Genomic DNA, 27,857 nt, shown 5'->3' with positions numbered 1-27,857 from the left:
CTGAAATATCCCAACACAACACCACTTGCTCTCTATAGGTCTAGAGATTTCGAGAAATGAGCGGATCTCTACCCGATATGCCCACATTGAAGTGGGCGATAGACTGATCAGTTTGTGGGCCCTAGGGCCCAGTGATCAGTACATAATGGATCCGATATGGGCGGTTGGATCACGGGACCTCATACACGCACAGAAGCGGCTGCGATCCGACGGGATTTTTTAACCTGCCCAATCGAAATCTAGCCGACTTTCGGCCAGATATCAATCAGGAAACCCGTCAGATGGCCCCACACACTGGCCAATAAGGGCTAGTCCATACGAGGAGATTCGGGGAGATTTTGTCACCTGGCGACTAATCGCCTCGTCTTTTGAGCGACTATCTCCCTGAACTGCCTCAGCGTTTTTCCACATAGGCTACAATGAAAAAAGTCGCCTGCGCTAATGCACACGCGGCGATGTGTTTTCAATAGTCAACCAAATTTGCCTCACTGACGCAACTTCCAGAGACTAGGGCCAACAAACTGATCAGTCTGATATCACTCACTGAGGCAACTTCCAGTGACTATAGAAAACGCATCGCCGCGTGTGCATTAGCGCAGGCGACTTTTCATTGTAGCCTATGGGGAAAAACGCTTAGCAGTTTGGGGAGATAGTCACTCAAAAGACGAGGCGATTAGTCGCCAGGCGACAAAATCTCCCCGAATCTCCTCGTGTGGCCTTTCCCTAAGCTGTCGAATCAGTCTGTCGGCAGCTTTTATCGGCCCATGTATGGAGGCCTTTATTCTGAACAGAAATCTCTGCCACATAAAAAAAAAAACCCACAAGAAAGAATAGGATGGCTAGGGTATGCCGGATACTGGAATAGTTATCAAGAAGTGAAACCATACAACATCAGTCAGCAATGGGAATTAGGGGAAGCTTACGTATCAGAATAATGCAGAATGTGCAGCTGAGACATTTAGGGCAGAGACGCTCCGATTCGGGGAGATTAGTCGCCCAGCGAAAATCTCCTCTTCTCAGACTGCCATCCCACCGGCGATTTACATTCTTCACCCCGAAGAAGAGACTATTTATCGCCGGGCAACTAAATCCCCAAGAATCCGAGCGTCTGTCTCTGCCCTAATTGGTAAGGCTGCTACTACCAATACAAATATGCGACCCGTTATCCAGAATGCTGGGGCTTTCCGGATCTTTCCACAATTTGGATCTTCATATCCAATAAGGTGTAATTATATCTGAGTTTGGATCCATTCGTTAGGATCCATTATCTGGAAACCCATTATCCAGAAAGTTCCAAATTACGGAATGGCCGTCTCCCATAGACTCCATTTTATTCACATAATCCAATTTAAAAAAAAAAATGTCCCTTTAATATTCAAACAGTACTTTGTACTTGATCTCAACTTAGATATAATTAACCCTTATTGGAAGCAAAACCAGCCTACTGGGTTTATTTAATGCTTACATGACTCTCTAGTAGATTAAATGTATGAAGATCCAAATTACGGAAAGATCTGTTATCTGGAAAACCCGAGTATGCTGGATAACAGATCCCATACCTGTACAAGCTTCTGTTTTATTATTACAGAGAAAAATAAAATTTGGAGTATTTGAATAAAGTCTATGGGAGACAGCCTCTCTGTAATTCGGAGCATCCCGGATAATGGATCCCATATCTGCACTATAATTCATAACGAGTACAATATACAGATTCAAGGGAAACTAACAATTGCCGGCATGTCATGTTAATAAGCAGCACTTTGCTTGCAGTGCTGTGATCACATATACACAGATGTAACAAGAGAAGAGAGCAAGCTGATCCAATCCCGCTAGCAACACAAACAAAGCCAGACATCTAATTAGAACAAGAAGAAATCACTGTGATGCCCATTTACCAGAGAATATTTGTGGTTGGCTGTTGGGTGCTTCCTTCCCTTCTTGCCATACCAAAACCGCGACATTTCCCTTTCCAGCCAATAAGGTTATTGGTTCAGATTAGATCCCATTCCAAACATGTTCTCTGCCTCCCCTTTCAGCTCCCAGGTCTCGGTGTGCTCTAGTGTGACACAGTAACTGCAAGCAACCTTTAACTAACCCATAGCTTCAACAGCAAATCAGAAAGCTGCCTGCTTACCAGTGGGCGGGACAAGGGGGACAGAGTTTGGTTGAAGTGCACATGACTCAGTAAAAAGGGAAGATTATTTAAAGGCACAGTACACAAACAGAAAGCGATTCAAGATGTGTGTTACTTACAGAAATAGAAACAAGCACAATAACAGAGAATGTTAAAATGTGTGATTAAGAGGCTGGGAACTACAACATCCAGCTAAATTTGATAACTATAACAGACTGTAACGTGAATAAAAACACTAGGTAAAAAAGGGGGAAGGGTAACAGTGTTGATCTTGCATGTCCAATGTTTATAGAGTCCAATAACACACAGCAGCAAATGTTATGCTTTCCTCACGGAGTCAGCCTAATGCGGCAATTGGGCAAGTTAAGCACAACACAATAATGCTTTCTTTTTGGATAATGAAAGTAAATCAATTTACTTTAGTAAATCAGATGACATGGATAAGGGTCTGTGAATGAGCCATTCATTAGAAGGGAAAGAGTAACACGTCCTACATAACACAGTCACTATCTCTCTGGGCTCTTACTGACGAGCGTTTTTACCTGAGCTCCCCTGCGTTCCGTTTTTCTGCGTTCAGCCGCAGGGGAGCGCAGGAATAGACGCATTACATTTTTTCCAACGGGGCTGTACTCACACAGGCGCGTGTAGGCGTCGAACGCAGGTTGAGACGCAACATGCTGCATTTTTCCTGCGTTCGGCACCTACATGCGCCTGTGTGAGTGCAGCCCCATTGGAAAAAATGTAATGCGTCTATTCCTGCGGCTGAACGCAGAAAAACGGAACGCAGGGGAGCGCAGGTAAAAACGCTCGTCAGTAAGAGCCCTCTGAGTGGCTGGAAGATCTGGGACACACATTCCTGTTCTGTTCTTTAACCAGATCCTGTCTGGAGTCAATAGGTATGTTGTACAGGTGGAACTTCTATCCACTGCTCGTCAGTATGTATTATGCCCAATCCAGATACAGGGGCCAACAGGGATAAAGCATTACAAACATAGAAACCCCACCAAGCAGATTTAGGGCACTTAAAGGAGAAGGAAACCCTGTAAAAAAATTCCGGCCTTCCTATATTTTTATGGTTTTCCCTCTAAATAACGGACATCGAGCAATGTTTTTACCGGCCAGTCCGGTAACATACTGGCCACGTGGCAACCCTAATTATTACTGAAAAAAAGAAATACGGAAATACATTTGAAACAAATTGATTATTTGATTATAATGGAGTCTATGGGAGACAGCCTTTCTGTAACTCAGAGCCTTCTGGATAATGGTTTTTCCGTATAACGGATCTCATTCCTGTACAACACCTCATACCAGAAAACACATTTAATCCAACACAGCTGGCTGTGGCCTGTAAAGCATGCACATTATTATTCACTTTATATAACAAATCTGTGACTAATCATAATGGAAGCCTTTTGCATGGGGGAGTGGGTTGGTGTTTTCAGTGGACAATGTGCATGCTTTAGAGGCCACTAACTAACGTAAGCAATGTATGCGCATGTTCCAACAAATGTCAAGCTCTAATCAGAGAATGTACAGCAGCAGCAAGTTCATTCATCCCTGACCCCAGCAGAGCAGAGATTTGTATTCTGTATGGAAAATATGTACAAAGTCTGGAAAGATTAGCATGCAGCTTCATAAATCAAACTGATAAACAAACAGCTAGGAAGGGTGGGCAGCAGAAATAAAAACACTAGGGCTTCTTATGTACGCTCAATGCTTATCCCATTCATGCCTCATTGTGTTTCCGTAGACACAACATTTTCTTGTGCAAGTTTAATTGGCTTCTGATGAAAATTGCGGTGTATGTATATATCCTATGGCTCTTCTGATGCTGCTAAACTAGACCCACTAGCATATTCCCAGGTGTTCTAACTAAACAGGGTTGTTCACCTTTAAATTAATTTTCAGTTAGGGATGCACCAGGATTCGGCCTTTTTTTGGCAGGATTCGGCCGAATCCTTCTGCCCTGCTGAACCGAATCCTAATTTGCATATACAATTTAGGGAGGGAAATCGTGTCACAAAACAAGGAAGTAAAAAAATGTTTCCCCCTTCCCATCCCTAATTTCCTTATGCAAATTAGGCTTCAGATCCGGTATTCGGCCGAATCTTTCGTGAAGGATTCGGCCAAATCCAAAATAAGGGATTTGTGCATCCCTACTTTTAGTATGATGTAGAGAGTGATATTCTGAGACCATTTGCAATTGCTTTGCATTTTTTATTACAGGTATGGGACCTGTTATCCAGAATGCTCGGGACCTGGGGTTTTCCTGATAACGGATCTTTCCGTAATTTGGGTCTTGATGCCTTAAGTCTACTAGAAATTCATTTAAACATTAAATAAACCCAATAGGCTGGTTTTGCTTCCAATAAGGATTAATTATATCTTAGTTGGGATCCAGTACAAGCTACTGTTTTATTATTACAGAGAAAAGTGAAATCATTTTTAAAAATTTAGATTATTTGGATAAAATGGAGTCTATGGGAGACAGCCATTCCGTAATTCGGAGCTTTCTGGATAAGGGATCCTAAACCTGATTTGCATTTTTTGAGATATTAAGCCTTTTATACAGCAGTTCTCCCGTCATTGATTTGAATAAGAGACTGGAATATGAATAGAAAGATGAGTAATAAAAAGTAGCAAGAACAATAAATGTGTAGCCGTACAGAGCATTTGCTTTTAGATGAGGCCAAAGACCCCCATTTGAAAGCTGGAAAGTCAGAAGAAGGAAAATATATTGAAAAAAAAATAATGAAGACTAATTGAATAGATGCCCATTCTATTACATACTAAAAGTTAATTCAAAGGTGAACCACCCCTTTAATAAGAAGAATATCATGAGCCCCAGAACAGTAATAATCCATGGCTTCAAAATTCTCTATGAGCCACAGCAGACTTAAGGTGGCCATAGACACACAGATCCTATCGTACGAATCGAGGATTCGTACGATTTTCGGATCGTGTGTGGCGTGGGCCGACATCTTTCGTCCGGCGGAGATCAATCGTTTAGTCGATAGGTTAGGGTTGATTTTGAACCGACCGATCCCGTCGGAGCCCATTGCGCATCGTAATCAGCCGAACAATCAGATGACCCCCGATATAGCCATGCTTGTTAATGGCATATCGGGAAAGATCTTTGCGTCTATGGCCACCTTTAGGGGGGAATTCACAAAAGTAGAGATAGCCCATTTTTGGAGTAAAAGTGTTGGTAAACTGGAGTAAAATACTTTCTCCATATTACAAACAGAATTCCGCATAAATTCCGCCACTTTTCTTATTTTAGTGAAAGAAAGACAGTTTACAGACACTTATGAATTTGTCTTTCAAACGACATAAAAATGGCGCAAAAACAACATTTTCTCCCGACATTTTTAAAAATGGAGTAAAGCTAACTCTTCCCCATGTGTCACATCAATTCTAATATAATTTGCTTTGCTTTGGTTCAGCCAATCTTCATTTCACAACTCTTGTAGAATTAGCATATGAATAGGGATTAGCATTTTATAGTCAGGGAACATATTTCTGTCTAACCCTATAGGTGTAAAAGCCTCATTAACAAAACAAGTAAAAACTGATTAAACAACTGATTATCCAATTTTATATGCAAAAAGTTTTAACTTCCACTTGCATTATTTCACTAGTTTTATCTTAATGAATGAGTCAATATTAGAGTGAAAAAATGATCTAAAGGAAAAGTAAAGCATTTCCAGACATTTTTTTAGTTTTAGCAGCAATTAGACACTTGACCTAAAATAATAAAACCTATTTCTGATACAAATTCCTATATTATGCAAATAGCATCTCTTGTATTTAGACCCTTATATCTTGTTACAGAATTGGAATTCAACAAACATGTAGGCAGATTTAGAAAGCCCAGGTTATGCTGAAAAAATCATGTATACTTTTCCTAGGTAAAATAAATCCTCTCCTCAAATAATTCTAGTTCGATGGCTGTGCAGTAAGAGCTAAAGACAAATTCAAAAAAATTTGTGCAAAAGAGCAAGAGACAAAATCTGATCTGTTTAAAAGACAAATACAGAAAAGTGGAGATAGAGGTTTGTAAATATGGTGGGAAATCTGCCATTTTTATCTCCACTTTTATTTTGTTTCAATATCAGCACTTTTGTGAATTCCCCCCTGCTTAAAGGGATACTTTCATCGGAAAACATGTTTTTTTCAAAACGTATCAGTTAATAGTGCTACTCCAACAGAATTCTGCACTGAAATCCATTTCTCAAAAGAGCAAACAGATTTTTTTATATTCAATTTTGAAATCTGACATGGGGCTAGATATTTTGTTAATTTCCCAGCTGCCCCTTGTCATGTGACTTGTGCCTGAACTTTAGGAGAGAAATGCTTTCCGGCAGGCTGCTGTTTTTCCTTCTCAATGTAACTGGAGGAGTCTCAGTGGGACATGGGTTTTTACTATTGAGTGTTGTTCTTATATCTACCAGGCAGCTGTTATCTTGTGTTAGGGAGCTGTTATCTGGTTACCTTCCCATTGTTCTTTTGTTTGGCTGCTGGGGGGGAGGGGTGATATCACTCCAACTTGCAGTACAGCAGTAAAGAGTGATTGAAGTTTATCAGAGCACAAGTCACATGACTTGGGGCAGCTGGGAAATTGACAATATGTCTAGCCCCATGTCAGATTTCAAAATTGAATATAAAAAAAATCTGTTTGCACTTTTGAGAAATGGATTTCAGTGCAGAATTCTGGTGGAGCAGCACTATTAACTGATTCATTTTGAAAAAAATGATTTTTCCCATGACAGTATCCCTTTAAGGAATGTGGTGGCCTAGGACTGGTAAATAAACTTAAAACAGACGGTTTTGCATTGCTAGCGGTCTTTATTGGCGTTGAGTTAATCATTAAGGGCTGCACGATGCCTGTGCCTACTCTATATCCTTGCAGTACAGAAGGGGTTAGCTGGGCAATGAAGAGAAACCTGCAGGCAATGTTTATTTGCACTGAAGCATACACATTTGCATAGATATATTGCGCCAGTAAATACAGATGATCAGTAACTATATCTGCCCAAAATAACACACGGCTGCAATCACTTTTTACAATGAAAAAGCTGAAGACCCCCAGCTAAATATTACTGGTGTACTAGCAACATCATTTTCTTTTTTTGCGAGGACTGAGGGGTGCGGTCAGCAGCAAATTTGGACGGGCTGGCGTCCAATTTCGGTGCGTCGGCGACCAATTCTGGGCTCGCCTTGTTTTTTCGCACTGGGCTCGACGGCAATTGGTTTTCATTTTTTATTACCGTATTTGTGGTTGAGTTATTTAGCTTTTTATTCAGCAGCTTTCCAGTTTGCAGTTTCAGCACTCTGGTTGCTAAGGTCCAGATTGCCCTAGCAACCATGCATTCATTTGACAAATAGAAAGACGAGTAATAAAAAGTTGCAATAACAATAAATGTGTAGCCTTACAGAGCATTTGTTTTAGATGGGGTGCAAGGGCTGCAGCCCTCTTCTGGAACTCTCTCCCACGGTCTGTCCGACTTTCTTCCAACCTTTCTGCTTTCAAGAAATCTCTTAAAACGCACTTCTTTTGAGAAGCCTACCCTCACTCTGCTTAACTACCAAATGCAGTACCACATTTCTCACCCACTTAATTCGATCTTGCCCACTCCCACACCTTGTGTATTACTCCCTTCCCTTTAGACTGTATGCCTATGCATAGGGCCTTCCTCACCTTTTTGTCCTGTATTGATTGTGATGTATGTAACTCCAAATGTTCTATGTATATAATTCATGTGATTTAGTTGTATAATCACATTTACTTACAGTGCTACGTAATATGTTGGCGCTATACAGTATAAATACATGTTAATAATAATAATAATAATAATAATAATAATGGGGTCAGCTGACAGCTGGAAAGAGTCTGAAGAAGAAGGCAAATAATGCAAAAACTATAAAAAATAAATAAATAAGGAAGACCAATTAAAAGTTGCTTAGAATTAGCCATTATATAACATACTAAAACTTAAATTAAAGGTGAACCACCCCTTTAATCCCTGTCCAGAACCCCCCCCCCCCCCAAATTGATCCTGAACAAGTAGAGGACATCCCAAGCCTGTCATCTTAAGTGAGAGGTGCCTTAAACGTGCAACTGCTCACCAGTCGAAGAGAATGCAGAGATGCAATAGTCTAATGGGAACCATGTTATGGAAACTGACATGGAAACTATTGTAATTGCTACCTTGACACATGCTCAGTAATTTGCAAAGAGATTTAGACATGAGACACATGTGACTGATGCTTCATGGCTCTGACTCGATGTGATTTAGCAGGAAAAATAAATCAAAACGAATATCCTTTCATTAATAATTCATGTGATGCAATTGTGCCATCTATATTTTATGGAGCTCATCAGGTGCAATATTTTATATACTCAGCAGATTCAGGTTTTTAGATGTGAGGAATGGAAGCATACATCAGATATAGAGAATTACGTACCTCCCAGAGTCTGGATGCGGAATCATTCGTGGAACGGTCAGAGCTTTCACCTTCCTCGTTCTTCTTCACCACTACAAACCCTGGCTCTCTGGCAGACTCCCCCAGTTCTTCGGCATATAGATCTGGACTCCACTGGATGAAAAACGAGTATAGGTGGTCAGACCTACAAAATAATTTGAGAGAAAAGTGAATTTACACAGAATTTTACGTGTAAAATTGTTATTCATTTTATAAGCACTGGCACTTTACTTTGGAATTAATTTACAACTCGAATCAATTGATTGCATACGATTAATTAATCAGTAAGAAATACTAATCAGCACACAGCACTTTTCACAGTTTGCACTTGACTATAGTGGTAGTTTTAAGAATTTAGACAGTAACCCCAAACTATCTGAATAATCGGTTTCAATCTTTTTCTTTGTGTAATAAATTGTTATTAGTAATTTACCTGTATACTATTTGATTTCATTAATTGTCAATTACAAGAAACAATTGCGTGGTTTTCACAAAATCATCATACATGTATGGGATCTGTTATCCAGAATGCTCGGGACCCGGGGTTTTCCAGATAATGGATCTTTCTGTAATTTGGATCTTCATACCTTAAATCTACTAGAAAATCATGTAAACATTAAATAAACCCAAATAGGCTGGTTTTGCTTCCAATAAGGATTAATTATATCTTAGTTTGGATCAAGCACAAGCTACTGTTTTATTATTATAGAGGAAAAAGGAAATCATTTTTAAAAATTTGGATGAATTTGATAAAATGGAGTCTATGGGACATTGCCTCTGTAATTCTGAGCTTTCTGGATAATGGATCCCATACCTGTACTCAGGGCCGCCATTAGAAATCACGGGGCCCCGTACAACAAAATTTTTGGGGCCCCCTGGGCCCCGCCCACACTGACGACCCAAGCTCCGCCCCCATATCCCGCCCACATCGCAGTTTAAAAGACCACACAGACATCAGCGCTAAAAAAGTAACCCCCCCCCACAAAAAAAACTAAAAAATAAACAAACATTGGTGGCAGGGGCCCCCTTCTAAGTTAAAAACAAATTGGGGCCCCAAAAAAAATTTGAAAAAAAATTAATTTTTTTTTGAAAAAAAAAAAAACATTGGCGGCAGGGGCCCCCTTATAAGTTAAAAACAAATTGGGGCCCCAAAAAAAATTTGAAAAAAAATTAATTTTTTTTTGAAAAAAAAAAAACATTGGCGGGCAGGGGCCCCCTTCTAAGTTAAAAACAAATTGGGGCCCCAAAAAAAAATTTGAAAAAAAATTAATTTTTTTTTGAAAAAAAAAAAAAACATTGGCGGCAGGGGCCCCCTTATAAGTCAAAAACAAATTGGGGCCCCAAAAAAAAAATTTGGAGAAAAAAATTTTTTTTGAAAAAAAAAAAAATGGTGGCAGGGGCCCCCTTACAAGTTAAAAACAAATTGGGGCCCCAAAAAAAATTTAAAAAAAAAAAACTGGTGGCAGGGGCCCCCTTACAAGTTAAAAAAATTTGGGGCCACCAAAAAGAAAATTAATTTTTTTTTTAAAAAAAAAAACCCAAAAAAAACCAATGGTGGCAAGGGGCCCCTTACGAGTTAAAAAAAAAATTGGGGGCCCCAAAAACAAAGTTTTAAAAAAAAGATTGGTGGCAGGGGCCTATAGAATATTAAAATAATACATTGGTGGCCAGGGGATTAAAAAAAAAAAAAAACACAAACTGGTGTTCAGTAGAATTGAACTCATGGCTTCAGTACTGTAACTTCGCCTCCTTTCGTGACTTCGGGTCTTTTCACCGCTTCAGGACTTCGGCTTCGGCTGTTTTCGTGACTTCGGGTCTTTGCGCTGCTTCAGGACTTCGGCTTCGGCTGTTTTCGTGACTTCGGGTCTTTTCGGCGCTTCGTGACTTCGGGACTTCGGCTTTTTCCGTGACTTCGGGTCTTTTCGTCGCATCGGCTTCGGCTTTTCGGCACTTCCGCATTCGGCACTGAAGAGGCAAGACGTACGGCTCGGGCGCTCGTAAGGGGGGCCCGGATCTTCAAAAAAATGCAGCGCTGCCGGGCCCCCCTTCATGCCCGGGCCCGGTACACTTGTCCCCCCTGTCCCCCCCTGATGGCGGCCCTGCCTGTACTACAGTAACTGTTCCCAGTCAGTGTGAGATGACAAGGGTGGTTTCATGCACTCCTCCGAAAGCTGAAGCATCAAACAAGTTTCTGTTCAGGCTAAAGCTAAATTGTCGGCTGAAAGGACCACGTAACAACTCACTGCGACTGACATTCGCATTAAAAAGGAAAAGTAACACCAAAAGATTAAAGCGTTTAAAGTAATGAGAATATAATGTAGTGATGCCCTGCACTGGTAAAACGGATGTGTTTGCTTCAGAAACACTACTATAGTTCATATAAACAAGCTGCTGAGTAGCAATGGCGGAGATTTAAAAAAGTCTATATGGCACAGGTTAAGTAGTGGATAAAAGATAACACCATTATGTTCTACAGAGCTTATCTGCTGTGTAACCTGAACCTTTTCTCCTTTGAATGGCTGCCCCCATTGCTACACAGCAGCTTATTTATATAAACAATAGTAGTGTTTCTGAAGCAAACACACCAGTTTTACCAGTGCAGGGCAACACAAAGCATTATATTTTTATTACTTCCAAACATTTACATTTTTTGCTGTTACTGTTCCTTTAAGCTCTTTTTTAAGGGGGAGGTCTACGGGTTACCACTGAGTACACTTCAGGCATGATTCACCCTGATGGCAGCCAAAAAACCCTGCACTGTGCCTCCTCATGCAGTGCTCTTCGCCACATTGTCACACGCACTGTAATTTAAAGGAGAATTATCGAAAAACTGAAAAATGTAATATAGGCTTCATCATACTAAAATAAGAAATTCTCTAAATGTAATCAATTAAGAATTCTGAACGGTTTCTGAAATATATAAGCTACTCTTTACTCTCCCCTTTTCAGCATCTTTTTCTCTGCATTCTGTCTTTTTGCAAGAATTGGGAGTCTGATTTTGAATGACAGTTGACTTGAATATATCTTATAGGGGGCTCCTTTTGCCAAGAAGATGTATTAGAGCTCACTCTATTAAATCACTAGAAATCATGTCTCTCTACATGCAGGATTTGTGCCACAGTCAGTTATTTTGTTTTATTTTGTTTGTGCTGAAGTCTGTTATTTGAATGAGCTCTCACAAAGCCCCCCTAAAAGATGTATTGGATCTAACTGTCAATGAATATCTGACACCCAACTTTTGCATGAAGACGGAATGAAGAGAAACAGATGCTGAGAGAGGGATAATGAAGATACACTTAATTATTTCAGAAACAGTCCAGAATTTTTAATGGATAATATTTAGAATGTTTTTAATTTAAAGGGATCCTGTCATCGGAAAACATGTTTTTTCAAAACACATCAGTTAATAGTGCTACTCCAGCAGAATTCTGCACTGAAATCCATTTTTCAAAAGAGCAAACAGATTTTTTTTTATATTGGATTTTGAAATCTGACATGGGGCTAGACATTTTGTCAGTTTCCCAGCTGCCCCTGGTCATGTAACTTGTGCCTGCACTTTAGGAGAGAAATGTTTTCTGGCAGGCTGCTGTTTTCCCTTCTTAATGTAACTGAATATGTCTCAGTGAGACATGGGTTTTTACTATTGAGTGTTGTTCTTAGATCTACAAGGCAGCTGTTATCTTGTGTTAGGGAGCGGTTATCTGGTTACCATCCCATTGTTCTTTTGTTTGGCTGCTGGGTGGGAAAGGGAGGGGGTGATATCACTCCAACTTGCAGTACAGCAGTAAAGAGTGATTGAAGTTTATCAAAGCACAAGTCACATGACTTGGGGCAGCTGGGAAATTGACAATATGTCTAGCCCCATGTCGGATTTCAAAATTGAATATAAAAACATCTGTTTGCACTTTTGAGAAATGGATTTAAGTGCAGAATTCTGCTGGAGCAGCACTATTAACTGATTCATTTTGAAAAAAAATTTTTTCCCCATGACAGTATCCCTTTAAGTATGACAAAGCTTATATTAAATTAAAATTTTCGCAATAGTTCCCCTTTAAAATACAGTCGTTTGTTCTGCTGCCGGTACTTTAACAATGAGACAAAAGTGTGTGGCAGGGCATACGAAAATGAAAGACTTGGCAAAGTTGCTGCATGGAGTGTTCAAACTCACAATAACCAGAAAGATGTTTTAATATCAACAAAGACCGTCCTTCAGGACACAAAACAGGGTTTCTTTCATAAGAGACAAGGTTATAATAATAGTTACTTTACTCGTGCCTTACAAGGGGTTATTTATTCATTTTAAATTAAAAGCCAATGAGAGATTTCTACCAAGGGCAAAGGGGTACCTGAGAAAACAAATGAAACCTATTAAAAACAGCAATGGTACAGCCTAAAGACAAAAAAATAGATACACATTTAATAAATAAGTACTGATTGATTTACCTGAACAGGAAAACAAACGTCATTGTAGTATAATAACGCAAAGAACCACATATTAAATCCCCAAATAACCTAATACAACAAGCTGTTGCTACAGAACTTGCATTTACTTACACATTCCATTACTTGTATCCCTTTCTCCCTGGCAAAAGCCTAAATCCTTACTTGGAGGATTGTCCAACAAAATATTCATTTTTCAATATGTGCCACTGGATTCCCACTGGATTAAAGGATAAGTAAACCTTTACAATAAGTGAATGTAAAATTAATGAGGGTGCTATTCTATGACATTTTGCAATGTACATTATTTATTTTCTTTTTATTCCAAGATAGCGAGGGATACATGTACTGTTAATATTAATGAATTTTGTTACAACAGCGCCACCTGCTGGTTAGTTTCTTCCCAGTCTGACCACAAAGTAGTCAAAGAAGTTGTCAAGAGAAATAAAGAGGCTGCTCTTATGTTTTTCTGCTTAGAAAAGATGTGAGGAAGGTTTCTAATTGTTTTCCTAAGCAGAAGAACATCAGAGCAGCTTCTTTCTTTCTCCTGACAACTTCCTTGACTACTTTGTGGTCAGAAAACTGACAAGCAGTGTAATAAACACTTGATAAATGCTTGTGCCTTTTATTACATATGGGGGGTTTATCATTACTGCCACATAGTGAATGCCCTGCCTTAAAGGAGAAGGAAAGCTACCGAAGCAGTTTATTGCCAATAGATTAGCCACAATGGTGAAAACTATAAGACTATATTTATTCTGCAGTATGCTTTACCATACTTGAGTTAACAGCTCTAGGAACTCTCTTTGTTTAGGATAGCATATGCAAATTAGGATTCGGCTCGGCTAGGCAGAAGGATTTGGTCAACTGAACTGAATACTGTATTCGGTGCATCCTTAATACAAAATCCAGATTTTTATACAAATGCCCCTATATGTACAAATTCCTACCTTTCATGTGGAACAGCAAACCAGTATTCCAGCTTGTCTCGCTGAGCATACTGCTGCATGGATGCACTTGCTTGAGACACAAAGGTTTTCCTCATTGGCTTCCCCACTCTCAAGCACAAGTACCGATGAGTACGATGGCGTCTCTTTTCTTTGGCAACAGATGAACAAACCCCTGGAGAAAATAAAAAGAAAATACTTGTGCATAATGATATATATAAATCAGTGTCACAACCAAAACAGATATATTCAGTGTGAACTACTAAGTATAGCCTAGGGTTTGGTTCATTATTTACTAGGGATGCACCGAATCCACTATTTTGGATTCGGCCAAACCCCTGAATCCTTTGCGAAAGATTCGGCCGGATACCGGACCCTAATTTGCATATGCAAATAAGGGTTGAGAAGGAGAAACATTTTTTACTTCCTTGTTTTGTGACAAAAAGTCAGCAATCTCCCTCCCCGCCCCTATTTTGCATATGAAAATTAGGGTTTGGATTTGGTTTGGCCTGGCAGAAGGATTTAGCCGAATCCTGCTGAAAAAGGCCGAACCGAACCCTGGATTCGGTGCATCCCTATTATTTACCCAAACTCAGATTTCATCAAATCCTTCATGTCAAAGTATTTGACTAAACCTGAGTTTGGGTAAATAATGAACAGTTTTACACACAGATGATGTCAATTGTATTAATCTAAACTTGGGTTACAATCCTTTCAGCATTTTGCCAAGTCTTTTCAGGAGGATTCTGCACTTGGCTAAATACAAAAGGCAGGGGATTTGTTAAAATCGTTAACGCAACATAACAGCCTCAAAATAACAATGGATCTAAATCACATGGTAGAAAACAAATATCCAGGTTGGCAGGAATGCTGCAGGGATCATTTGGCGGCAATGAGTGAAGCTGCCAGGAGGCTGCCACAAAGCTGCCGTGCTAAAGGCAACTGTCAATAATATAGAGATATAAACCAAACCCCAATAATAACCCTTCAAACAGAAATAGGCAATAGATAACACACAGTATTATACAACTGCTCACTGGTATTTAATGACAGAATAATGTAAAAAAAAAATGGGGTAACTGTACAATACCCTTAAAGGGCTGGTTCACCTTTGTGGTAACTAGTATATTACAGAATGTCCAATTCCTAGCAACTTTGCAATTAGTCTTCATTTATATTTTATCGTTTTTGCTTTATTTGCCTTGCTCTTTTGACTCATTCCAGCTTTCAAATAGGGGTCACTGATCCCTTCTTAAAACCAACACTCTGTCAGGCTACAAATATATTGTTATTGCAACTTTTTATTACTCAACTTTACATTCAGGCCCTCTACTATTCATATTCCAGTCTCTTATTCAAACCAAGGCATGGTTGCTAGAGTGATTTGGACCCTAGCAACCAGATCGCTGAAACTACAAACTGGAGAGCTGCTGAATGAAAAACTAAATAACAACCACAATAATAAAAAATACGGTTGCAAATTGTCTCTACGTTGTATTAAAAATAACTGACGATGATCAGTCCATTTAACAATGTAAATCACTTGAAAACAAGTGATGTAGTGTCTTCGTACCAAATGAAAAACCCCATATTAAATTTTTTTTTGCAAATAGAAGTACGTTTTGGTTTCAACAGTAAGGGGCACATTTACTAAGCTGGAGTGAAGGATTAGAATAAAAAATACTTCGAATTTCGAAGTATTTTTTTGGCTACTTCGACCACGACTTCGAACGATTCAAACTAAAAATCGTTCGACTATTCGACCATTCGATAGTCGAAGTACTGTCTCTTAAAAGAAAAAAAAAAAAAAAAAACTTAGACTACATACTTCGCCACTTTAAACCTACCGAGCTACAATGTTAGCCTATGGGGACCTTCCACATTACTTTTTTAAGGTTTTTTTGATCGAAGGATTGAAGGATTAAAATCCTTCAAATCGATCGAACGATTTTTCCTTCGATCGAACGAATTGCGGTAAATTCTTCGACTACGATATTCGAAGTCGAAGGATTTAACTTTGATGGTCGAATATCGAGGGTTAATTAACCCTCGATATTTGACCCATAGTAAATGTGCCCCTAAATGTATTTACAAGTAACTTTAAAAAGTAGAGATGCACCGAATCCAGGATTCGGTTTGGGATTTGGCCAGGATTCGACCTTTTTCAGCAGGATTCGATTTGGCCAAATCCTTCTGTTTGGCCAAACCCGAATCCTAACTTGTATATGCAAATTAGGGGTGGGGAGGGAAATCGCGAGACTGTTTGTCACGAAACAAGGAAGTAAAAAATATTTTCCCCTTCCCATCCATAATTTGCATATGCAAATTACAATTTGGTTCGGTATTCGGACGAATCTTTCGCAAACGATTCGGGGGTTCGGCAGAATCCAAAATAGTGGATTCGGTGCATCCACTACAAATAGAGGTAAGTTTTGTTTTCAACAGTAAATGTATTTACAAGTAACTTTTCATTTTAAGCAATTTCCAGATATCCATTAAAAAAAAATGTAATTTTCTTTCATTATGCAAGTGTGTACAGATATTGGATCGGTTATCATTTCCATGATCATACCCATTTTAATCAAATAATTAAAATTTTTCAAAATTATTTCCTGTTTCTCTGTAATAATAAAACAGTACTCTGCACTTGATCCAAAATTAAATATAATAAATCCTTATTGGTGGCAAAACAAACCTATTGAGTTTATTTTTGTTTAGCTGATTTTTTAGTAGAATTAAAGCATGGGGATCCAAATTCCAGAAAGATCCCTTATCCAGAAAACCCCAGGTCCTGAGCACACTGGATAACAGGACCACTAATGGCCGCCATAACAGGAAGGGAGCTCACTACAAGCATTTTAGACCAAAATAATAATGTTTTCCCCAACCAGAGTTTAAACTTATTAGCCCACACCTCCAGTGGGGAAACACTATTTCCTAGGATAGGTGCCATTGAATCAAATGTTCTTCTTTTAATCAAAATTGAGCTGAACCAATTTGTGATAGGCTTTAAAATTAATTTTTTAGGGATGCACAGAATCCATTATTTTTGATTCGGCCGAACCCCCGAATCCTTCGCTGAGGATTCGGGCCGAATACTAAACCAAATCATAATTTGGATATGCAAATAGGGGTGTAAAAGGGAAAACATTACATTTCGTTTTCCCTCCCTGCCCGTAACTTCCATATGCAAATTAGGATTCGGTCCGGCCATGCAGAAGGATTTGGCCGAATCCGAATACTGCTGAAAATGGTTGAATCCTGGATTTGGTGCATCCCTAAAATTTTTATTGCCGCTACAATCCCTGTGCTGAGAGAGAGAGTAAAAATAAAAAACAATAAATACAGAAAAAAAATTAAAACAGAGGCCAACTTGAGAATCATTAAGGTCAACTGCAAGTTACTGCAAAGAAATACAGCCCTACCTTCATAAAACTGGAAATAAGCTCTTTATAGTAGATCCCATTCTATCTTTATTATTATTATAAAGTTATACACATCTTTGTTGTTGACACAAATGCAATAATCAATTCCAGATACTGTATGTTCTAGTCCGTGTTGGGCCATTACAATTCCCATATTGATTCTGGCAATTTATCTTCTTTCAGTCCTCGCATAAACGATGATCAATTAGCGTTTCCTACAACGGCATCTGTATCCCCTGCAGTCAGCAACATTGCAGGATCCCATTTGAACTTCCCAACAGTTCCCAAGACAAAGCAATAATTGAAATCTTAACATGAGGACATTTCATTATTCATCTTTCATTTTTGCTTAATGGGAGTAGAGGCAACCTTGTTTATACTTTCATTTGCTTTGAAAAGAAAGGAATTGACTTTGCTACTTTAATTCACCGGCTGGAGGATGACATATTTGCTGCTGCAGGTTTGTTTTACTGACAAATGCTGCTGTTCTAAGTGTTATGGGCAATACATATCTCTGCCGATGCAAACATAGCAGCTTTCACTCAAAATACATAAATAAAATAAATGCAGGATTCTATAAAAAAGACGACTAATGACACACAAGATTTGGCAACTGCATTTAAAATCTGCACACTGGCAACAAATCTCCCAGAAATGCTTTCCCACAGTAAATAAAGTAAATTGCCAGTCGGTGCTTCATTTTCTGAAGTTGTTTGTTTCATTGTGAGGTAACTTCGGGAAAACAAATCACTGTGTATGCTTTCCCATCGACGATTTACTTTATTGCTGGTGGGAAAGCATTTTGGGAGATTTGATGCCTGCTGAAGCGTAGAGTTAAAGAAAAACTATTTCCCCAGAACAATATAGATCTCTATAAAAATATATTGCATAAAACAGCTCATATGTAAAACACTGTTTCATGTAAATAAACCATTTTCATAATAATATACTTTTCTAGTAGTATGTGCCATTGGGTAATCATAAATAGAAAATTGCCAGGCCAACCCCTGGGATCGTACAATTCACGGTGCACACAAACATGCCAACATACCATACTTGTTAGGTCACATGAGCCAATTAACAGACAGAGTTCTGTCTTTTGCTTCCTCACTTCTTCCTGTTACAGTTAGAGCTGCAGTATTTCTGGTCAGGTGATCTCTGAGGCAGCACACAGACCATCACGAAATGGTGGCTCAAGGCAAGAGATGTTGCTTAACTATTCTGTTGCTTAAATATTTATTTTTGGGGGTAAAGTTTTCCTTTAAATGTGGGTGACATCTCCCCATGTGCCCTTAAAAGCGGATCCGTCACCCAGACACAAAAAGCTGTATAATAAAAGTCTTTTAAAATTAAACATGAAATCCAATTTCTATTTTTTATTAAAGCATTCATAGCTGTTGTAAGCTCATTTAAAAATCTCAGCTGTCAATCAAATATTTTCTGCCCCTCCTCTATGCCTTAGGCTCTCCCCACATTCCCCTGTTCTCTTCACCATTTAATGGTGTAGCCAGGGCATGGGGATGGACATCAGGTCCCCCATTCTGGTGCACAAACAAGTTTCTGAGATGATACAAGGCTTGCCTTAATATCAGTGTCCACAAAATGGCCCCTGCCTGCTGGTTATAATTATGAATTCCCAGACTGAAGGAAACAAGATTCCAATAATTTATATAGTGTAATTAAAGTTCATTTTGCTTGACTGTGATAAAATAGGATTTTAAATAAAATCCTATCCCCTTTAACCTAGTAGTGTATATTTCCCTTGCCCGCATCTCTTTAGTCACACATCTGATCATTCAAGGGGACAAATTTATTAGCACTTGTGGCAAGCTGAACTTGGATTCGTAGAGAACGGAGCACCAGTGGAAGCCAAGTAGGTACGTTAAAACAGTTAAAGTTTATTTAGCATATTAAAATCTTAATCACGCACTCAACGGGTTTTGTGGCTTCTCAACTATTTTAACGTACCTACTTGGCTTCCACTGGTGCTCCGTTCTCTACAAATCCTGCTTCTAATTTTTGGCCGTGGGGGATCGCGGCCCACGTGTAGCACATTGGAATGCAGCTCAGCTGGTAAGTGCTCCCACTACAAGTTTTTGTTTTTTAAGCGGAACTTGGAGCATTTTCTCTGAAAAAAATCACGCAAAACACGTCTGATAGAAGCAGTGTCAGGCCAAGTCAGCAGCCACCTTTCCCCTTACGATTGGTCGTACTCTTCAACCTACCCTTAGTTCCAGCTCTGCATACAAGTCAATGGTACTCAAATTAAAATCCTGACATGGGCAATTTTATTTTATTATCTGCCAAAAATAGAAAATTGTTTCCAAGATGTGAATTGTGTCTACGTTTTTTAAATGATTAACACTGACTTTAATAGGAGGGGATGGCTAGAAAGGTATGACATTTAGGGGCACAAACACACACGCTGCCATTTCAGGAGTCTAGTCACCCAGCGACAAATCGATTTTTCCTCAGACGACTAATCTCCCCGAACTGCCTTCCCGCCGCCTAGAATCTAAATCGCTGGCGGGATGGCACTTGGAGCATTTCATTTTCCGAAGTCCCCAAGTTCGGGGAGATTAGTCGACAGAAGAAGTGATTTGTCGCTGGGGCACTAATCTCCCGAAATAGCAGTGTGTGTCTCTGCCCTTAAAGTAAGGGAATTTATACCACTAGTTACATCTTCCTTAAGAATTACACTACAGACGCAGATAAGAACATAGCCTGTCAAGTTTAACCTGATTTAAACCCAAACAATACTATAATAATGACAAATATGCAAAAAGTACCACACTAAACTGAAAAGGACATTAAAGGAGAAGGAAAGCTACGGAAGCAGTTTATTTCCAGTGCAAGCTGTAACACTACAGATATATTTACTCTGTAGAATGCTTTACCATACCTGAGTAAACAGTTCTAAAGCTCTGTTTGTTTAGGGTAGCAGCTGCCATATTAGCTTGGTGTGACATCACTTCCTGCCTGAGTCTCTCCCTGCTCACTCATAGCTCTGAGCTCAGATTACAGCAGGGAGGGGAGGGGGAGAGGAGCAAACTGAGCATGCTCAAGCCCTAGCCCTGGAGGTTTATGCGGAAAACAGGAAGTCTGAAACAGTAGAAGGAAAGGCTGTGTTTTTTTTTGACATTGGACTCAGAGCAGCATTACTTTGTGGGTTTACTGGTGTATTTATATAGACCTTTCTGATAAAGATTACTTAGTGTAACCCTTTCCTTCTCCTTTAAGCCCTCAAAGTGAAATTATCATAACACAATACAAAGAGGTTGAATCAAAAGCCTTAGCTGTGACTTTTAAGCACTGGAAATAACATGCAAAAATATTGATGTAGAAGTCCACTGAGAAGCCCTCTATATAAAAAGCTGCTTCTTATCTCAAAGCCTAGCGAGCTGCTGTTGGGTGAAAGGAGGGGATTTGTGTATACAGAGAGCTTCACAAACAGGAAGTAGAGTGTCACATCAAATTCCTGGTTATGCCTATACATATCTATTCATAGGTAAAATGCTCAGACCCTAATCATTGCAATAATATTGCAAACGGGGGTAAACTGCCCCTTCAATTATATGACATTCTGCCCTGGATAAAATTACCTTCTATATGGGTTTCAGCCGTTGGCATTTTTCCCTTGATTTCTTTCTGTGTGGTGTGCTGCATGTCTTCCCTTTGCTGCTTGGCTTGTTGCATAGTGAGGTCTTTCCAGAATTTTCGCAGCTCCTCTGCTTCAGTTTCAGAATCTCCGAATGACTGTTTTAGGGTTTTTTCCTGAAGTGCTTCATGTCGGTGGTTTCCCACAACAGCTGCTTCTCTAGAATGGTTCTGGTCGCCAGTTTGGTTGTCTGCAAGATTTCCATCATTACAATTGTTTTTAGAACCTTTGCTTTCTGCTTGCCCCTCATTTGCTTCTGTAAGTACTATACTGGATTCAGAAATGTCCTTATCCAAGCCATCACCTACATACATGGACGATTCACTCCTTTCTAAATCATTGATAGAACTGACAATGCCGCTGTCATTCCCAGATGGTTCCAGGCTGCCTTTGACATCATCTGAAGCATCGGCACAGTCTGAAATATTTACTGAACACTCGCTAATATTTTGGTTTATGGTTTGGACAGATTCTGACGATGTTCCTGAAGATTTGTCCTGTCTTAGTTCATCAGAGGAAAGATGTTCTTCTCTTATAGGAGAAAGTTCTGATTCTGTAAATACATCTTCAGAAAGGGACTCCTCTGTGCTTCTGGGAGCAGTACTGGCACTGTCATTCCCTGCATCCCACATTTTCGAATCAAGGTCATGCAAATTACCTGGCGAAATTTTCTTAAAATGACAGAACTCTCTCATACATGACAGCTGATCTACATCTCTGTAAAAGAAAACAAAACGGCATTACTTTTTTTGAATAAGTCACACAATGCAGGATCTTAGATATAGCTCACCAACCAATTGCTATTACACCCAAACTGTGTTGTTCTACTGTTTTGGTCCTCTTCCTTTCCCCATTTTGTTAAAGGGATACTGTCATGGGAAAACATGCTTTTTTCAAAACGCATCTGTTAATAGTGCTGCTGCAGCAGAATTCAGCACCGAAATCCATTTTTCAAAGAAACAGATTTTTTGATATTTAATTTTGAAATCTGACATGGGGCTAGACATATTGTCAGTTTACCAGCTGCCCACAGTCATGTGACTTGTGCTCTGATAAACTTCAGCCACTCTTTACTGCTGTACTACAAGTTGGAGTGATATCAACCCCCTCCCTTCCCCCCCCCCAGGAACTTCACAACAGAACAATGGGAAGGTAACCAGATAGCAGCTCCCTAACACAAGATAACAGCTGCCTGGTAGATCTAAGAACAGCACTCAATAGTAAAATCCAGGTCCCACTGTGACACATTCAGTTACATTGAGTAGAAGAATCAACAGCCTGCCAGAAAGTAGTTCCATCCTAAACTGCTGGCTCTTTCTGAAAGCACATGAGCAGGTAAAATGACATGAGATGGCTGCCTACACACCAATATCACAACTAAATAAAATACACTTGCTGGTTCAGGAATGCAATTTTATATTGTAGAGTGAATTATTTGCAGTGTAAACAGTGTAATTTAGAAATAAAAACTACACCATAAAAATCATAACAGAATCCCTTTAAGTGTACCCTTCAGCTGAAAGAAGGAATTACAAAGCATTTCCCAATCTTGTTAAAAGACACACAGAAGTCTGTTCTTACACAGGAATTGAATCCTTTAGTTTGCTATTGACAATTTCTTTATGCATGGCCGCTGAAGTCACCTCTTCCATTGGGCACATAATACCATACTCTTCACATCCATTTTCCTGCACCAAGAGATCGTTCTTATGAGGATCAAACATGATGTTGTTTGGTGTAACAAGGAGGACACCAGTGACTATTCCCTAAGAGAAAGAAGGAAGAATATTAGCTTAAGTAAGATCAATCAATATATTGCAATTAAAGGGGTGGTTCACCTTAAAGTTAACTTTTAGTATGGTATAGAATGGCCAGTTCTAAGCAACTTTTCAATTGGCTGCCATTGTTTGTCTTTTATAGTTTAATTATTTGCCTTCTTCTTCTTCTTCCTCTTTCCACCTTTCAAATAGGGGTCACTGACCCCATCTAAAAAATGAATGCTCTGTAGGGCTACAAATGTATTGTTATTGCAACTTTTTATTTCTCATCTTTCTATTCAGGCCTCTCCTATTCATACTCCAGTCTGTTATTCAAAGCAATGCATGGTTGCTAGGGTAACTTGGACCCTAGCAACTAGATTGCTAAAAATGCAAACTGGAGAGCTGCTGAATAAAAGGCATGAATGAAAACCAAATGCAAATTGTCTGAGAATATCACTCTCTACATCATAACAGTTAACTCAAAGGTGAACAACCCCTGTAACTATACTGTGAAGCACAAGAATATTGTACCGGTATGGGACCTGTTATCCAGAATGCTCGGGACTTGTGGTTTTCTAGATAATGGATCTTTCTGTAATTTAGATCTTCAATCATGTAAACATTAAATAAACCCAATATGCTGGTTTTGCTTCAAAATAGATTAATTATATCTTAATATAAGAACAAGGTACTATTTTATTATTACAGAGAAAAAGGAAATCATTTTAAAAAAAATTGGATTATTTAGATAAAATGCAGTCTATGGGAGACGGCCATTCCGTAATTCAGAGCTTTCTGGATAACGGGTTTCCGAATAACGCATCCAATTCCTGTACTAAACAAAAAGGTTTGCATATACAGTAAAGGTGCCACATTACCTTTTTGGGGTCAGGAAAAACAATTTTATTGTTTTTTTGTTGAATGGGCATCTGGCTTAGTAGTAATTCTTATTCTACTGGATAGATTTGTAGAGCAGCGTTATCTAACTGGACAACACTTGCAGGATGTGATTATCCAAGGCATAAGTCAGGGCTCTTGCAGTGGTTTTTAGATGGGCTGAACTGATCTGAACTTACTATGTAAATAGCGCACCTTAAATTGGAAAATGTTATCACTAAATTAAACTGAAAGAAAACTGCTTAAGGGTCAGGCCACACAGGGTGTTTTGGGGAGATTTGGTCCCCCCAATCTCCTTCCCTGACTCTGCGCCGGCTAAAATGAAAAAAAAAAACCACCAGCGCTAATCACACGTGGCGGTTCGTTTTCCGAAGTTTCGGGCGACTTCGGAAAACGAATCAACGCGTGTGATTAGCGCCGCCGTTTTTTCATTTTAGCCGGCACAGAGTCAGGGAAGGCGTTTGGTCGCTGCAAAAACGAGACGATTAGTCGCCAGGCGACCAACTCTCCCCAAAACGCCCTGTGTGGACTTACCCCTAAAGGAGAAGGAAAGGCTAAAACTAAGTAAGCTTTATCAGAAAGGTCTATATAAATACACCAGTAAACACAAAGTAATGCTGCTCTGAATCCTCTGTCAAAAGAAACACTGCATTTCTTTCCTTCTATTGTGTACTCATGACCTTCTGTTTGTTTTTGAATCTGAGCTGAATGCGGAGGATCAATTGCAAACTTACTGAACAGTTATGTCCCCCCATAAAATTGCTGACTAACAGCGTTAGAGAGCTGCAAAGCAGGAAGTAGTGTTCAGTTCTGTTAGACATCCAGTCACTCCATCCTTTATACATTAAATTTTTGGCTAACTAACTATATTAGAAACATTTTTTATTTTGCACAACCTGTTTACCCTGTTTTTATTTTTACACTGAACTGTTCCTTTAAGACACATCCCGACACAATGCTTTAATTATGAATTTTAAATCCCATACAAGTCAACATAGTCCTTTAAAGGAGAAGGAAAGGTTAAAACTAAGTAAGCTTTATCAGAAAGGTCCATCTAACTATACCAGTAAACCCTCAAAGTAGCGCCTTTGTCAAAAGAAACACTGAATTTCTTTCCTTCTATTGTGTACACATGGGCTTCTGTATCAGACTTCCTGCCTTCAGCTTAAACCTCCTTGCCCCGGGCGTGAGCATGCTCAGTTTGCTCCTCTTCCCACCCCCTCCCTTCTCTGCTGTAATCTGAGCCCAGAGCTATAAGTGAGCAGGGAGACTCAGGCAGGAAGTGAGGTCACACCAAGCTAATACTGCAGCTGCTATCCCAAAAAAACAGAGAGTTCTAGAGCTTTTTACTCAGGTATGGTAAAGCATTCTACAGAATAAATATAGCTTGCACTATTGCAGCTAATCTATTGGCAATGAAATGTCGCCATAGCTTTCCCTCTCCTTTAAGGATCTTGATACTGAAGGCAAATCAGTTCTTTAGGGCCTTTCCCTTGCTCCTAGATGCTATGGTGAATTCAAGAGCTAGATCTATTATATTTGTGTTTATAAGACTGGAAGCTGCCAAGTGTGCTCAGACGAGGAAACCTTATCCAGCTTCACAAGCAGTGACACCTGGTGGCCCAAAAACTTTCTGAAAAAAAACTACAATGATTTATTATGACAGAAGTTAAAATACCAAGGGCCTAAATAGATACCAAATAGTTAAAAATACACACAAAAACAAGCCAAAGAAATTAAAGCCTATAAAGGGACAGAAATGAGTGGCAACAGTTGAAAAGTGAAAAAAAATGAAACTGCAAAATTTGATTGCAAATTTTTCCTTAAAGGATCAGTAACACATTTAAAAAAAAAAAAATCATTAGTATAGAACGAAAAAAAAATCATAAAGACAAATTAAACGTTTAAATCACTAAGTCTTTATTAAGAAATAACTTACAGAAACTCCGCTTGCGCTCCTCTTCAGAAAAGGCGACGATTGATTTCTCCTCCCTGGCTATCTCCTATAAGGAAAGCAGGAAGGAGAAATCGAGCGACGCACGACGGATCGCGTTTTCTGAAGAGGAGCGCAAGCGGAGTTTTGGTAAGTTATTTCTTTATAAAGACTTAGCAATTTAAGTTTAATTTAATTTTTTAATTTTTAAGTTTAGTTTAATTTGTCCTAGTGGTTTTTTTTTCGTTCTATACTAACGAATTTTTTTTTTCAAAAAAACTGATGTTACTAATCCTTCAAGGCAAAATATTAATCGTGCGTTAACAGATTGCATAATTCAGGAAAACTGCAGTAAAAAGGCAACACACACACAAAATACCTTTCCATCAGTGATGTACTTGCAGTTAATTTTCAAGAATTTCTCGGTAAAGGCTTCTTCTTCTTCAGATGTAGAGGACACCACTCTGGATTGACGTGTAGTAGAGTATGCAGGGGAGGAAGTAGACTCTTTATGGGGCATGCGTTCTGTATCCTAAAATAGTAAACCGCATTTAAGATTGCAAAATCTAAAACCAAATTTACTTCCTAGGGAAAAATGGTTTTCGAGAAAAAAAAACAAAAAACACAGAACTACCAATCATCTCCCCTAGGACGTCTGTCATTTAAGCCAGCACTCAAACAAGAAGTTATATATGTACTAACAGTACACAATTCTAGGAATTTAGATTCATTATGGATTGACAGCTGAACACTTAGGGGGAATTTTAGAGTTATGAGAGCTTTTTTAAATCTTGAATGGACTCACAACTGAAGTAAACCCAGTGACATGTAGGGGCAGATTTATCAGATTTCGAATTTGAAAATCTTCGAAATCAAAAAGACCAACCGAAAGTAAGTCAAAGTTTTTTTTTGGCCGAATAGGTCAGGTTTTGATCGAATAGGTCCGTATTTGGCCAAATTCGAATTGTACGAATCAATAGAATAGCGCATTCAATCGAATTAGAATCAAAGTTTTTCCCAATACAAACTTCGATTTTTCAAAGTCCATCAATTGACTCCAAATAGGTTCTAGGAGGTCCCCCATAGGCTAAAACAGCAATTCGGCAGGTAGCTCGAAGTCAAGTCGAGAGTAAGATATAAACATTTTTTACAAATTTGAATCAAATTTGGACTATTCCCTAGTCGAAGTACACAAAAATAGCTTGAAATTCGAATTTTTTTAATTTGAAAATTCACCTCGACCTTTGATAAATCTGGCCCGTATTGTTGTGATGAATATTTGGGGGATCGAAAAATGTACGTCCTGTGAACAAGAACATGCAACTGTCATAAGAATCTAAACCAAGGTTATTACGCACCACACTATAGTAAGAAAAAAACTGGCAATGTAACCTGAAGCTGGGTCAAAGTTTATAATGTTTCAGGCAAAAGATGACAGGTAAAAAGAGAGTAATTATTTAAATGCCATACTCACAGTACGCTTCTCAAATTCAGCTTCTGATGATGTTGGTGATAAAAGGCTAATAGGACTCAGGGAAGGAGAACTTTCCACACTGGAAATGTAGTCTGGATCAGGTACATACAAAAGCTTTCAAACAAAAATATATACATTTCATACAGTTGCTTTTATTTCGTAGATCATAACATGCTTATAAAATACATATTACTAAATGTGAAAAGTTTGTGCTCAAGATCTCTATGTAAAACTTTGGAAAGCAAGGGCAGACAGGTGGCATGTTATTAAAAGAGTAGAATGTATTTATTTAAAGGGATTGTTCACCTTTAAATGAACTTTTAGTATGATGAGAGTGATAGTCAGACAATTTGCAATTGGGTTTTATTTTTTATTTGTGGTTGGACCGGTAACAAAATGTTTTTATTTTTTTTTTTAACATTTAAATTTGCAAAGTCTTTATTAAGAAATAACTTAAGAATTTTCCGCTTTTGCTCCTCTTCAAAAACGGCGACCATCCATCGTGCGGTGCTCGATTTCTCCTCCCTGCCTTCTATAGGAGATAGCCAGGGAGGAGAAATCGAGCGTCGCACAATGGATTGTCGCAGTTTCATGAAGAGGAGAGGAAGCGGAACGGTAAGTTATTTCTTATTAAAGACTTGCGAATTTAAATTTAAAGTTAAAAGTGTCTTGGTGGTTTTTTTTGGTTAAGTAGAAACGA

The 27,857-nt window shown here is 38.9% G+C and overlaps 1 protein-coding gene across 7 annotated transcripts in view; it reads right to left on the bottom strand.

Annotated features, from left to right (window-relative positions):
* The window catches only part of oxr1.L (oxidation resistance 1 L homeolog), a 308,951-nt gene that overhangs the window by 28,750 nt on the left and 252,344 nt on the right, over positions 1-27,857 (bottom strand). For 5 of the 7 annotated variants that reach the window (XM_041565208.1, XM_041565209.1, XM_041565210.1 and 2 more), the window contains 6 exon segments: positions 27,158-27,271; positions 26,063-26,215; positions 22,675-22,859; positions 21,038-21,810; positions 14,014-14,185; positions 8,606-8,768 (listed from right to left, as the gene is read on the bottom strand). In XM_041565208.1, coding sequence (XP_041421142.1) covers positions 8,606-8,768; positions 14,014-14,185; positions 21,038-21,810; positions 22,675-22,859; positions 26,063-26,215; positions 27,158-27,271 — 1,560 coding nt within the window. 7 annotated transcript variants of the gene reach the window in all.

Source organism: Xenopus laevis, chromosome 6L (assembly GCF_017654675.1).
Source record: "Xenopus laevis strain J_2021 chromosome 6L, Xenopus_laevis_v10.1, whole genome shotgun sequence".
NCBI classification, from domain to species: Eukaryota; Metazoa; Chordata; class Amphibia; order Anura; family Pipidae; genus Xenopus; species Xenopus laevis.
This window is presented reverse-complemented; position numbering and strand designations above follow the sequence as displayed.